Below are 15,440 nucleotides of genomic sequence, written 5' to 3' on the forward strand. Positions count from 1 at the left end.
TAATAATGTTTACATAACAAAATACAAATATCCATAAATATTTGAACCTTTTGCTGAGATTAGATCTTAACCTACATAAAACATTCTCCAAAATAAAATCAACAGAAAATAGAACTCATTATAGCAATTTAAAATAAGCATTTGGAAATAAGATACAATCAATCTGGGGAAAGGGTATACAATAACTGTGTAGGCAAATATACTAGAGGGAGCCCAAAAGTATTGATCGATAAGACATAATCACAATGGAGAATAATTTGAATAAAGTCGACAAAAGGGACACTAACGACAGCCAACCATCAATCAGAAACACTTCCTGGCAATTTACACTTGTCCAACATACAGGCTACACTATAATTTACTGAAGAGACACGCTACAAGTTACCTCTAAGTATAAAAAACATGCTCACGCCGAAACCCTACAATCAGAACAGTGCAATTTAGTATCGGAAGAGGATTCAAGCTTAATTCCTACATTATCCTGCTCAGCATAACCGAATGAACCCTGTTTCCATTTGTCCTGCAATCTGAACAGTGCAATTTAGTATCAGAAAAGGATTCAAGCTTAATTCCTACAGTATCCTGCTCAGCACAACCGATGCCCTGTTTCCATTTGTCATGATTCATTGATGTTCCAGCACTTTGCCTCACTTTTAACAAGAAACCAAAGAATGATGGCATGTTGCAAGAAGATGGTCGTTATCCATATCACATGATTGCGTTGACGATGTATCTCTTCGTGAAAGTGCCTCCCAATGCTTTATCTTGTTCAGAACTGGGGATCTAGGTTCTCTTCGCCCCACAGAATATGTCTCACACTCTGGTGTATTCTGCATTTTTTTATACCCTAATGGGGTATTAAAAACAGAATTGGGAATAAATTCTTTAGTTTGCTGGAAAGGAATGCTCTTTGAAGCAGAAGGCATGTCTATACAAGGTTCTCTTGCCGTAGAATCATTTTGAAGATTATCTGTGTAAACAGCCTTCTTCGTTATATCTAACAAAACATTTTGCTTTCGTTCAGTCCCTCGACTATTCTGAGGACTATTAGATCCAAAAGTATGGATCCGTGTCTCGGTCTGTGCTAGCGAATTTGCATGCTTCCTTCCAGTTTGCAAATTATTCAAATGCTTAAAGTCTGCTAAAAGAGAATCTGAATTTGAACTTTCATCTCTAACATCAAGGGTCCCCCTTGATGAAACACTGGCAATATCTTCACAGCAATTCGAAGCCTCTGAACGCTTTAAACTCTCCTGATCCTTAATCAGATCATCTCCATTACAAGAGTAGGAAAAGAATAAATTTTTCTTGGACCCTTTTCCTGTAGACATAGAAGCAATGGATTCATCCCCTGCAACCGAAAAATAAATCAGTCATTATTCCTGAAACATGTCATTTTTGCATCTGACTGATCCATCGTTCCATTAATAATTTCAAAAACAAGCAACACATGCATGCCTCGCCACACATATCATATTGCTAATTAAAATTCAAACAGGATACTGTGTTGAAAAAGGAAATTTGACAGTAAGGACAATGGAGATAGTAATGCCATGAGTTGGACTGATTGTGACTGCAAAATAACTGTAAGCCAATACAGGTAAAACCTACAATAGGGTTTTCTTTTGTTAAAAACGGTTGAAAATCAGAGAGAACCATGGAGCGAACTGAGAAGGCTTATCCATTGTCAAAGCTACCATGAGAATCACAATGTCACTTACAAGTGATAAAGGTAGTTTTCCATGATTGGGTTCGTGAATCGTGATCATACGTTAGAAATGGCCAAAATCATTCTCTATGAGAAGTTCAACATTATGGAATCCAGCTGTTGCCACCATGGACAACAACAATGTGCTAATAACAGCCCCAGTACATCACCTGTAAGACCTACGATATCAACCTATTGTAGGTAAAACCTACAATAGGGTTTTCTTTTGTTAAAAACGGTTGAAAATCAGAGAGAACCATGGAGCAAACTGAGAGGGATTATCGATTGTCAAAGCTACCATGAGAATCACAATGTCACTTACAAGTGATAAAGGTAGTTTTCCATGATTGGGTTCGTGATCATACGTTAGAAATGGCCAAAATCATCCTCTATCAGAAGTTCAACATTATGGAATCCATCTGTTGCCACCATGGACAACAACATTGTGCTAATAACAACCCCAGTACATCACCTGTAAGACCTACGATATCAAAGGAACAAGATAAAACCACTGAAAAGGCTTCGATGGCATTCATCCATATGAAAATGATCAAGTAATACAAAAAACAAAATCCAAAAATAAGTAAAGCAAAACAGGTGCCTGCCTCCCAACTTCGAGTAGAAAATCAACATACCGTGGTAGGATGGGAAACTAACTAGATTCAGTTGCGTGTGTAGAAAGAGAACTATGCATCAAGTAGTAAGTAGTTAGAAATTGGAAATTCAAACCTCACCAAGAGAAATATTCAAATATGCCTTCCACTGGACAGAACAAAGGTGCAAAACATGTGTTGCCTGAACCTTGGTTTTATAAATTCAGATGAATGGCTGGATTTCCAAAATGGCCACATTTTGCAAGGGCATTGGGTTCTAGAAAAACAGTCATCCAATAATGCAAACATTTATGCGGAAGACACATATCCTCTCCCATAACAATTATTCCCAGGTTATGCATTCTTTTGAAATGGTAATGAAAATCTTCTAGGCAGCAAAAAAAATCACATATTCAGCAAAAATAGCCGTCCAATCTTCCTCTATTGCTACACTTTAATGCAAGAGATTCTCCTCTCCTAAGATAATGAAGACTACCAATCCGCAGAAATAAATAACTACTGAAAATGTCTTAAAGAGCAAAACTTTGCCTGGAGCTGTTGTGCCTTCATTCTTTTCTTCTAAAAGCTGCAATACATGTTCCTTCCACCAAGAAAGCTCTTTTTCTTTGTCTAGAAGCTCATCTTCTGTGATTTTCAAATCAGCCTCTAGTTCTGCGATATGATCTTCCTGTCTCTTTTGCAAAACTTCATGCAATCGTCTCTCCAATTCTATTGGAGAAAGACTATAAGTTGTTCTATCTATGTCTTCTTGGTCATGACTGCTCTTCTTTCCTGTAATTCGGCTCGCATTCGAATCATTGTACACAATGTTGTCTGGCATCTGTAAAATGCAACACAATAAGACATCACAACTAGGATATAAGATTCTAGTAGACATAAAAAGGAATAATGACGTGAACATTCAAAGATATTTTCAACCAGTAGATTTTGTTTTATTATGATTCAAAGATATATTCCTTCGACTGAGCTGTGTTTACTATAGAGCTAACCACGCATAATTTGTTACAGGAAAAACAGACTTTTCTTGTCTTTTATATATTCTCAAAGCTAGATATTACATTTGACACATCTATAAAACTAGTTGAATTCAAGACAAATTTCTACGTTCGAAATTGGTATCTAGACATTTCAAACATATAAAAAAATCTGAAATATAATGTGCTTATATTATTGGAAGCTTATTTAAGTTGCATCTCCTCTGACTCCAGATGATTGTAATTTGAATAATGCTGTGCACTTCACAAAACTGACCTAGTGTTTGCAGCAGACACCAAGCTTCAATCTCCATCTGTGTTCATTAATCTTCAGTTGCCACTTCTTAGTAGCCTTGGTCACAGTATTCATAAAACTGACCTTTCACTGAGTTGTACTTATTACTTACTAGAACTAACCAAGCAGAACTTCCTCCAGCAAAAACAGACTTTTCTTGTCTTGTATATATTCTCAAAGCTAATTATTACCTTTGACACACATATAAAACATGTTGAACTCAAAACAAAATTTCTACATTTTAAATTAGCATTAGACATTTCAAACACATAAAAAATGCGAAATATAAAGTGTTCAACTTATTGACAGCTTATGTAAGTTGTGTTTTCTCTTATTATATAAAATTATAATTCGGATAATGCTATACATTTCATAAATCTGACTTATAGTTGCATTTAGTGTTTATAAGCGAACACCAAGCTTCAATCTCGATCTGTGCTTTTCATTGACCTTCAGCCCTTCCTATTTACCAGCAGCCTTGGTCATAGCATTCTATTCCCCCCCTTGATGTCCTTACATCTCCAACTCAGTTAATAGCTTCAACAACAATTTTGTAAAATCCAAAGGGCCTTTATTAAACCTAGGAGCTGTAAAATTATAAAATCCAAAGAACCTTTATTAAACCTAGGAGTTGAGAAAAGTAGCATCTCTCCTCAGCCTGTAACAGGGGAAGATGGATGAGCCTTCCTTCTGGAAGAATGTTTCTCCCTTTACTCCAAAATATATCTCAAACTGGGAATAGAGTTATAGTAGACTGAATATGATTATCACAAACTAAGATGGATATTTTGCAATATTACTATATTAGTGGCTAAACTAAGCAAATCTTTACCACTTAACATTGTTACTGAATCCATAATTTTTAAATGATTGTGCATAAACCAAATAACCTTAACGATCTTGCAATCCACATGAGATCGTGCTTTTAAATTCCTCTGTCTAGAAATCATAAGAAAAGCATGGAGCCCATTCACCAATGTCCCAAACTCACCCATTCTTAACGTGATTTCTGTCGCTGTTTCCATTATGCAGGGTTGTGATAACTGTACTAGATGTAGATCTTTAGACCTCTTTCACAAATATTCATCATAATTTCATATTTCCTACCATCTCAATATACTTTTATTATTTTGTTTATGAATGTTTAGCTGTTTAGCATTATGCTGGGATTCAGTAATCTTTTCCTTTCTGATTTTTTATTTTTTTTATTAAAATATATTAGCTTGAGCGACTAAGATTCAGGTTCAAACCTCACTCCAGACTTATTAGGTGTCACCATTTTGTACATAGGGACATGTCTACACTAACCATGTCTGTTACAACACCTATTCCAAGGACCTGGAGCATGCTCTCTGTAATTACACCAAACGTGTTCCTCTATGGAGTTGGTTGGGCAAAAACTGTTCATCCCAGCCAATCCCAGTGCCCCATTTTTGTCCTCCTCTGTCCAGTAAAAAACTTATGCATGGAAAGGATTTTGCAATTGTGGTCGTTTGGTTGACCGCAGATGGCGAGCGGTTTCTGCTGGTCATTTGCTTGACTGCGGATGGCGAGCGGTTTCCATGGTTTGTATTCTCTACTGTCCAAACCTTGCAATATTGTTCGGTGGTTGCAACAACGACTCCACAAGTTCACAGAGATTCCGTCAAATGGAGCCATTAATGCTCCTGTTACCATTCACGATGAAGATGCAGAGGGAATGTTTGTGGGTTAATGATGAGGGAAATTATTACTGTGCTCTTTAATCTCCTTGTTTCCTGCAAGCCAGTCGCGGATCTAGGCATGAAGGGGTTGAAATCACCTCTGATGGAATACGAGCCTTGCAGAGTGCCGATTCTCAAAGCCATGAAGTGGACCGCGTTTTTACAGGTAAGTTTCATGTGTGAAAATCACAGTCGTCTATCTTCTTGCTCTTTTGGAAAGAGTCTGTGACTTTGCTAATATGGCAGCACCGCCATCCTGCCTTCAACCTTCCCTAGAAGGCAGAGGATTTTCCCGTTCTTGCTCCGTCAAGCCCTACTTAGCACACATGCTCTGCACCTGAACCATTTAGCCCCACTGAGGAAAACGATCTAATTTCAGCAGAGGGAAGTCTATTTCAGCTCTGCCAAACCTGCGACCAATTTCCAAGTCTTCTGAACGATTAGATATTTAATGATTACTACTTACCTGAGTGTTTTTCAGATGAACAAGCCATTGTAAATATGGGGAACAAAGAGAATCCAGATATATTACAGTTAATATTATTTTAATAATAATAATAATAATATCTATTTTTAAGGTCACAGCCAAGCCAGACACCAAATTGGTGTATGAGACCTCCTTGTTTGTGGGACAAGGGACCCACCTCCGCGCAGCGATTTGACTGCTAAGTCTACGAAGGCATACATACTCTACTCCCCTCTGGTTTTGAACCTGTGACCTCTTAGGAGGAAACACATGCTCTTAACCATTAGGCCCACTCAAGTTGTACGAGTATTTTATCTATAGAGTATTTTGAACCCATGTCCTATTTCTTGCTTGCTATATCAGAAAGTTATATTCTTATTGGTTTTAGGGCTTGTTTCATTTTTATAGAATGGAACACATGGAGAGAAGAAGGGTTTCATTCTCCAAACTTGATTAGATGTCATAGGTATTTTGTGTGCATTGTTGTTGTCTGGGAAACTATTCTATGTATGCAAGTTTAGCCAACACCAATTTTCCTAACTCGAAGGGCTGAGATCTTTTGCAGCTTATGCTAAACTAGGTGTCTCAACTAATATTTCTTTCTTTAATCCAATTCAATGAGTACACTGAACTCAGAAGATTAAAGTCTCTAAAAGAAGGTCTAGAACGTTTTTAAAATGAAGAGATCGAATCTCACCTATACGAGGATTAGAAGTCTTCAAAAGAAGGTCTAGAACCTTTTTTATGTTCCTCGTTTTACTTATGCAATTGACCTCAGAGGATTGAAACTCGTTAAGTGCAGGAACAGAGCCTTTTTGAAGTGATGAGATTGAATTTCAGCTAGGTCCCTGAGGAAAATATGCATTTGAACAGTTTGTGTAAATAAGATGGACCAGTGTCAAATTAGCTGAAATTCTTTTTTGAGTGGACCTTAAATTTCAAACTGCTCCTCTTCTGAATGAAGAACCCTATGAGTACAGGTAACACCACTCACGAGGGGTCTATCCAAGGCAATTCTTGCAGTGTATTCAACAAAAGATTTTTGCACGTACAAGAGTCCATCAAGGTGAATCAGAATAAAACTATCAAACTAATTTTTCTGAATGCAAACTTTCCATGATCAACAACATATGAAATAGTTCAATAACCATAAATCTTGGTGGTAATCATTTAAAGAACCATTAGCGTCTCATCAAATTAAACTCAGAAAAACATAAGTTCATCTGACTTTATTTCTAAAGGTCAGCACAAACCTATGAAAACACATAGCACTAAAAAGTTACTTCAAGATCCAGACTGTGTGAAATAATTAATGCAAAGCTTTGTTCTTAACTTAGATAGTATTCAACAACAGAGGAAAGCATATGTAAAAATGACTAAGATGTTTCCCATTTTACACACATAAATTTCAATACAGTTTTCCTCCTTAAAAATTTCCATACCTAATGGATGAGCTTTGTTTCTTTACAGCCTGAAGCTATAAGGACTTTGCTTCTTTACAAACTGAAGCAATAAGAAAAACAATTATGTCTGAAGAGTGAGGTAAAGTAGTGACACAATTAGCATTTCAGCTTGCTTCATTTTTATAGAACTATATAAGCATTCAAGTTATTTTGGATTTTTTGGGAATTTGTTATGTTTCTTGACTGTGCCAAACAGCTCCATGTACTTTTATGTATAGGTAGGTTATTTAGATTGACAAACATATCTTAGGTAGGTAGGTTATTTAGATTGACTAATATAGGTTAATTTGCAACTTGTTATTGCAGGATTTGAGCATCATTTTTTTAATGGCCTCAAGAGTGATGAATAACCTTTAGTTGGAAGTTTACATCAAGTGAATACACAAAATTGATTGGAAATAAATCTTACGTAGTTTTTCTTGGCAAACAAGGATTGCATGCTTTATACAATGCCACAGATTAATCTGAAATAAATTATGTGCTCCTTACTTTCTTGGTGAACAAGGATTACATGCTATATACAAAGTAGCAGATTATTCTACTAAAGTAAGCATTTTACCATTGTAATCTAGCTAGCATTATTTTTTAGATTTACCCTCTTCATTATAGTATGATGATGACCCTCATTGTGGAAAGAGTTTCATTCAACTTTATATTATTGTAATCTGTTTATATTTTCCGGATTCACTCACTGAGTTTTCTCCTACAAAGTGGACATGTAGTTGAATAAAGATAGGTCGTTGATTTAATCAATCATGTGATTAATCTCCACTTTTAGCATTTCCAGTTCTTTCTTGTGCATTTTATCATGGCCTATATATTCCCAATCTATTTAAATTTTTTAGGCTGTATTTTTTCTTCAGTTGGATAGCGTTTTTTTTCTCATTTTTTATGACAATTTATATTCCATCATTCTCTTTTAAAATAGTAATGCATCAAATTTCAAAGTATAAACATAAGAACCACTGGAATCTTTCTTCCACGTGTTTTTATGTTTAATATGAAGATAAATATTGAAAATCCAAAGCAAACTGCTAACAACTTGTTCTCCTTTATATTGAGAGTAGACTGGGGATGTAGCGGGCAGATCAATGATGGGTCAAAAACATGGCATATAGAAATTATACATATTGCACATTGCCCAGAAATTTAAATAATCACAGAAAAACACAGAAATACACTCTGAAGTAATTAAAAAAATTATATACATTTATACATATGGTATGTACTAAAAAAAATTGTAACTTTTATATGCCTTTTCTTTATTGTTTTATCCTCTTGTTTCCTTTTCAAGACCGATAGATTCACAGGTTTGGCCTTGACTGATTTGAAAGGTTTGGGATCCATTTGAACATAGTAACTATGATGAGAATTCATGTTCTTGCCCTTTATCATATGTAACATTTTTCCAAAGGTAAATATGTATGTTTTGTGTCAATGTTGGAGATTCCTAGCATGTCTAATTTTCAACATGGTATTAGAGCTCATTGTTACTCTTAGTTGGCAGTGGCTACAAGGCTTCAGTCGAAGTGTCGCTTTAGCTGGTGGGGAAACGGGGCATTGTTGGAGACTGCAATGCATGTATTTATAAATTGATGAACCCTTTATTTGAAACTAGAGTATGAAGGTGACAACGTCTTTATAAATTGATGGAACCTTTATTGGAAACTAGAGTAAGAAGGTATCATTGTCTTTGCTCTATTTTTATTAATTTATATGAATTTATTAATCATAAAAGTTAGATTTAATGGTGAAAAATGAGGAGTTTCTTTAGTATTGGACAAGGTTAAATTATTGTGAAGGTTGTTTATTCTAAAAGGTATGAGATGCCTTAAGATAATGATTGAATGTGTGGTTACATCCAAAGATATTATATTAATGGTCTTGTGACCCATACACACATAAGTGGATCAAAGCCCATGATCATGTCCTTTTAAAACATCAAGGGTTCATATCTGGGGTGGTAGGGTGGATGATTTGTTCTCCCCCACTCAAATTCAATTCCGAATTACATGTTGGCTTATTGTAATAAAGCTAGAAGGGTAGATACCCCCTGTGAGTAGGACCCCCCTTGTAGGCTTGTTTATAGATGTCTTAACTCTTGCTAAGTCATAAATTCCCTGCAACACGTTGACTTATGAACTATTGGCACCAATCTATGAGTTATAGTTACAACTCGCTGACTTTGAACCTAAACATAGTCCAGATAAACTTAGTATATTACCAATTCCTTATCCTCTATTCCTTCGGTGTATCTTTGCAACTTTAGGGGCAATTGCTAGTCTTATCCATTGATGGGAGAACTACAAGGGCTTCCGCTCTCAAGTGCTCCCGAGCGCTCATTGGACCACTCTCGGAACTGTGCACACATATATTTAAATAAACTTAGATCGCTCCCAGTATCTTTGGGGAACGACCTCTCCCCTACGCACCTTTTGGTAAAGGATTGTCAGGTAAGGCCCATACAAGAATAATAATCAGCACAATCATAAGTGCAGATTCCAAGGAAGTGGTTAAAATCATAGATTCAAATCTTAGACGTATGGATTGAGCACTAAAAAGGAACTTAAGGTTGTGCATCATGGAGTGGCACAGGACGGTCAGTTGTAGGCATTGATTATTCACTGAGGCAACACCATGTTGTTGAACGTGTGTCGAACATTTTTTACTATTGAGGTCAATGTCCAGTTCACCTGTCTAGGCAGTGGTTCATCTATTCTATTCTATCACGTCTTTGTTGAATCTGCCACAAGTGTATCTTGAACTGATGAAGGCTGTGATGTATATCACCATCTTGCTCCTTTCACTTTTCTCCTTGTTGGTGGAGAATGTTTAAACTTTAGAATTTGTTGGTGGATCTGTTGAATCCGATGAATGAATTGATCTTCTTTATCCTGTTGTTGTTGGGTGGAAATGTCGATGGATATTTTAACTTGTGAATGAATTGGTCTTCTTTGTCATGCTCCTTTAAACTGTTGCCACAGTGCCAATAGTTGAAAACCTCGAGAGGTCTAAAACAGACTAGGACTTGGAAAGTTGTAGATAGCCATGTTACAAGAGTGTTGATTCTAGAATGAAAGGTAGGTTGTGCAAAAATGTGCATAGTTTTATATGAATAAAAGGTGGACAAGGGTTTGATTGACAACCTCTTTCATAAATAACAATTTAACAAGGAGTAGTAATAGACTTGGTGCAAGTTATTATGATGGTCTGCGATCGAGAGGCCCTCTCTACAGTCCAGTGTGAGGAAGATGTGTAATTCCTTCTATGTTCAATATGGAGTTGACATGTGGCATTTAAAAAAATATTAATAAAAAAAAATTATCTCACTATCAGCCATAAATACAATATATTCATATCAAGTTTCAACTTTATCTATATATTATATCTCGAAAGTAAAAAAGATCTCATTCTATCAATAGATGTTTTCTGCATCCATATGAGAGAGATGTGTAACTCCTTTTGTTCTTAACATGGAGTTGACACATGTTGCGTCCATATATATATATATATATATCGAGTGGCTTAAATTAATCCCATTCTATCAATAGGTGTGTTCTGCATCCATATGAGAGAGATGTGTAACTCCTTTTGTTCTTAACACGGAGTTGACACATGTTGCATATATATATATATATATATATATATATATATATATACATGAGGGGCTTAAATTAATCCCTTTCTATGCATGGTAAATCCAAAGTTAAAATGGATCTACCTGATTTTAGAAAATGTAACGAAGACAACACATATTTACATATACACAATGTCAATAATACTTGATAGAGGTGAATCCAAATAAAAAACCATGGTGATTTATTTGCATTATCAAGATGGAATTGGTAAAAGTGTGCACATAACTAGTTTGCAATTCACAAGTTTCACAATATTGCAAATGAACCCATGATTTGACATGTACTTCAGCATCCTAAAGAATTATTAGCCTTCCAATAGAAATGTACCTACGAGTTGCAAGGCTTTTGATATTGAAATGTCAGATGTCCTACAACTTTGGAGTAATTTACTTCCCATACTAGGCATTGGTGTCATTCTCTTGAGGAATTCAAAGGTGCCCCAAGTTTGAAGAAACTTTGTTAAACAACTGGTTGTCGTCAACCTATTAGCTCTAAGAAGGCAAATAAAGGTCAAACAAAAGTATTTTCTCAATTAAATATAGTTCAAACTAGTTGTTGGAGTCATAACCTTGTATGTCAAGCACCACCCAATGTTGCTAAAACTTACTGATTAGTTTGCACCAGCCAGTTTAAATAGATTTGCACCCAAAACGATTAGTTTCCACATAAGAACCATACCAGGACCAATTATTGTTCAAACCAACAAGCTTAGACAAGAACCATACTGGTCAGTTCAAAGACGAACTGACTAAACCATTCTGAACCTGCAGATTCAAAACCAATTTGAACTTGCTACAACATCAAAAAAACTAGGGGAAAAAAGTTACCCCACCTAAACGATGATTCTAGTCTATATGATAATGAGCCCCACCCCCAACCTTCTTTACTTGCCTCACACTCTTCTGATTGATCATTGTGATCATTTATTGATTTCAGAGTTGTGGCAAAGAGAGTTGATGCGGGATGATATTGGAGTGACTTGGAACAATTTGTGGTATAATTACAGTAGATAGAAACTCTACATTAGCAGATATTGAGACACACTTGTAGTTTTTATGGGTGTGAGGGCTGCTGGAACATATTTCAGTGCATACACACAGAGAAGAGAAACCATTTGAAACGACAATGATTGAATGATTTAGTCTTCATGTAATGCAACCTTCAATTGAGGTGCAACCAGTGATTGAACAAAGCCACTGATGTAGATTTCATTCTCCCACCTCAAGATGGATCATCAGCAAGCAACATTTTCAAGTGATGACCTAGGCTGGATGGACTTGGAGCCACTTGCAGCACTAGAGGTTCCAAGGACTAGTGTTGTACCTAGATGATCTAGGTGAGACACTAATGATATTGATACCATGCAGAGCCAAAGCATGTTGATGGGGATCCCTTTTGACGATATGTTGTAGATGAATTTTTGGTACTCTACAGGCCTTTTGGAGCCTTAACGTTTATGTGTTTAGTTTGAATATGTATCACACTCAATACATTTAACTATGTTCACCCTTATATGCTATGTGCATGTACAAACTTTGCATAATTAGTATCTAATGGTTTGGATTTATATTGCCCGGACATTAATATATAAATTAAAATTTTGAATTTCATAAGTATTTTTTGTACGAATGCTATTTTTTTCAAATTTTCCCTAATTCCATTCGGATTCGAGATTTCGGCAACTTCGATTCTAACACTACCCATTCTATTAAATTATAACTATGAAACCATCAAGAGCACCAATTGAAGTTGACTTGAGCAATCTACAACCTTGTTGCCTTTTCCCTTCTTATGTCAAACTATCAAATGGAATTGTTGTAATTAGACCATCTTTCCCTAGCTTTGAGTGTGCAAGAATCACAAACCTTATTAAGGTATGAGAGTACAATTGTTTCTTTGCTAAGGAAATAGTGTCCACTGCCACCATTGCAGGACTACTTAGATGATTGCATGGGGCTCCTTGTAATAAGTTGAGTATTTTGTACAATGTCACTGAAGGTTTCAAAGTGGTAGGTGATTGGACACCCATGTTGTGTTGGAATAGTGCCAAATGCATAACCTAATGCATCTATCTTGAACTCAAAGGGTCGAGTGAAGTCAAGAATGGGCAAGATTACCGCTAAACATAGTACTACTAAATACAGTGTTGTTGAAGGCTTGTCACTATTTTTCAGTCCAAAGGAATGTATCTTCTTGTTGATCCCTTTCAAGACTTGGTTTAGAGACCATGTGAAAATTAAAGACATGGATAGAATTTTGCAATCATGAGGAAACTATGAACTTCTATGATGTTCCAATGAGTCAACCAATATTTGATATAATTTGCATTCTATTGGGATGACATAAACTTCGTTTCATCAATGGTGCACCACAAATATTGAAGTTTCTACACTACACAGGAATATTTGCCAATGTTAGCCTATGTCCTACATTAAACAACGTTGAGGAATTATTGAATATGTCGCACATGTCCTTCCTAAGTTTAATTGAAAACTAGTATGTCATCCAAGTAGATGATGATAAACTTGTAATGAATGGCTAGAGGTGTCATCCATCAAATATATGAAAGTGAAAGGAGTGTTGGTTGGACCAATACGTATTGTTAGCAAATTAGCACTATTATCCACCATTGTGTCTATAAATGTTTTAAGGGGTCTTGAAGGCTACATAGGCAATTAAGGCTACTTCTAAGGGGTTTTGAAGGATACACAAGAAATTAAGGCTACTTCACAAGGGCTTGAGCACAATATTGCACATATCATGATAATATCAGAATTATCACAATATTATCGCCAAATTGTCCCTCGCCAGAATTTATCGCAATATTTTTCCTGTTTTGAATCTATAGTGATAATTACTAAAATTATCGCGAGACAATCAAATTATCGCCTTGTTGCTCTTTTTGCGATTTAAAGCGTTCAGGTCGGGTCTTTTTTTGTCATTTTGGGTTTTTATGTTGTTGAGATTGAGGTCTGAGAGGCATAGTTTTAAAATCCAACTGGTTCAAACCAGAAATCGACCAAACTGGCCGGTTAGCTAATCTCGAGATCAAACCAGTCCAATAAATCCAATCCATAGGCCGATCAGGACCAGTTAGGTGCCAAACCGGCTAGTTTGGAACCTAATTGGTCCTGACCAATCGATTCCATCGCAAACCGATCAGTTCGGGTGTCACGCTGGTGGACGGAATAATGGGGTTCGCGGGTGGTTTTGAGCAAATCATGAGTAGCTTTCCCCCCAATTTTCCCCCCCTAAACTTATAAAAGCAATTCCAAGCTCCCATTTGCCTCACACATTTGATTTCTAGTGTTTGTGAGAGTTTGAAAGCTTGGACAATGTTGCAACAACCTGGAGTTTTGGAGCAACAACCTCGAGTTTAGGGGAAACAACAACAAGTTTGGAGGTTCTTTCTCATCTTGGAGGAGCTTTCTAGTGGAGTTGGTGACTTTGGGAGGAGGCTTCATCGACTAGTTTGCATTTCCAACCTTCCAAGTATGATTTTTCCCTAAAAAAAATTCCAGATTTCATTGTTGTTTTTGTTTTTATATTTTTTCCCCTCTTTCAAGTTAAGATACATCAAGGAAGAAAGATAGTAATTGATCATACATTTTGCACTTTTCTATTTTATTTGAAAATCTCTTTTTCCAAATCTGAAATTTCACCATCCATTATGGCCCCAAAAGCCAAAGATGTTGCATGGCTTCACTGTGATGTTGTTGATGGAATAATGTTGTGAAAATATGGCAAGCACGCAATAGGAGGAGGGGGTATTTATCAGTGATGCGAAAATCGCGATATTATCGAATTATCACGATTTTTATAATTCAACGTTATCATCGCTTGACTTTTATGTGTATTTTCTTTTTCGCGCCCGATTTTTATGCGTATTTTTTTCGCGATTTTTTCAGGAAAAAATCACGATAATTTAAAAAAATCGTGATAAAAACAAAATTATCGCGATTCGATGGCGTTGTTATCACCAGGCCGGCGAACTGCGGGTTTATAACACCAAAAAACAAATTTTTTTTGATTCATTTGGACAAACAATAGCAGCAATGGATTGGGAGTGACCTAGGAGGAAAACCTTGGTCAATTGAGAGCTGATTGGAGGAGAAAAACGACTCAAAAACCCTAGTGGATTGAGAGCTGAGGAGGAGAGGATCAATTTTCTCCGGCAAACCGGTATGGGCACCAAATTTATGTGTTTTGTTTTGGTTTTTTTGTTTGTTTTTTGTTGGGTTTGGATAACCTATTGTTTATCAAATATTTTTGAGTTGATTTAATGGTGTTTTTGTTTGTTAAATTGTCAAAAATTCAATGTGTTTTGTCATGTTACTCATGTATGTATTTTTTTATTTTTTTTTTGTAATTTGCAATCCTTATTTTGCCATAGGTTCAACATTCAACTTCAAAGTTCAAACTTCATCTTACAAATTTAAAACTCAAGAGTCAATAGTTCAACCAAGTTACAAACATGCCAAGGAAATTAGACCCTCTGTGGGAATTTGGTGAACCTGATGGAGGGTTTGATGAAATAAACTTGAGTTGCAATTTGTGTGGACATCATATGTCAAGGTGG

At 36.1% G+C, this 15,440-nt stretch overlaps 1 protein-coding gene across 8 annotated transcripts in view; it reads right to left on the reverse strand.

The window, feature by feature from the left end:
• Nucleotides 1-209: 209 nt before the first annotated feature.
• Nucleotides 210-15,440, reverse strand: part of LOC149140764 (uncharacterized) — a 59,154-nt gene continuing 43,923 nt past the window's right edge. For all 8 annotated transcript variants that reach the window (XM_089447911.1, XM_089447909.1, XM_089447915.1 and 5 more), the window contains exons 5-6: nucleotides 2,851-3,142; nucleotides 210-1,351 (exon numbers count right to left, since the gene is read on the reverse strand). In XM_089447911.1, the coding sequence (XP_089304037.1) occupies nucleotides 654-1,351; nucleotides 2,851-3,142 (990 nt within the window). In that variant the 3' untranslated portion in view covers nucleotides 210-653. The remainder of the gene's footprint in view (nucleotides 1,352-2,850; nucleotides 3,143-15,440) is intronic.

This window comes from Pinus tabuliformis, chromosome X, assembly GCF_031772625.1.
Source record: "Pinus tabuliformis cultivar Carrire ecotype Pingquan chromosome X, CPIR1, whole genome shotgun sequence".
Lineage (NCBI taxonomy): Eukaryota > Viridiplantae > Streptophyta > Pinopsida > Pinales > Pinaceae > Pinus > Pinus tabuliformis.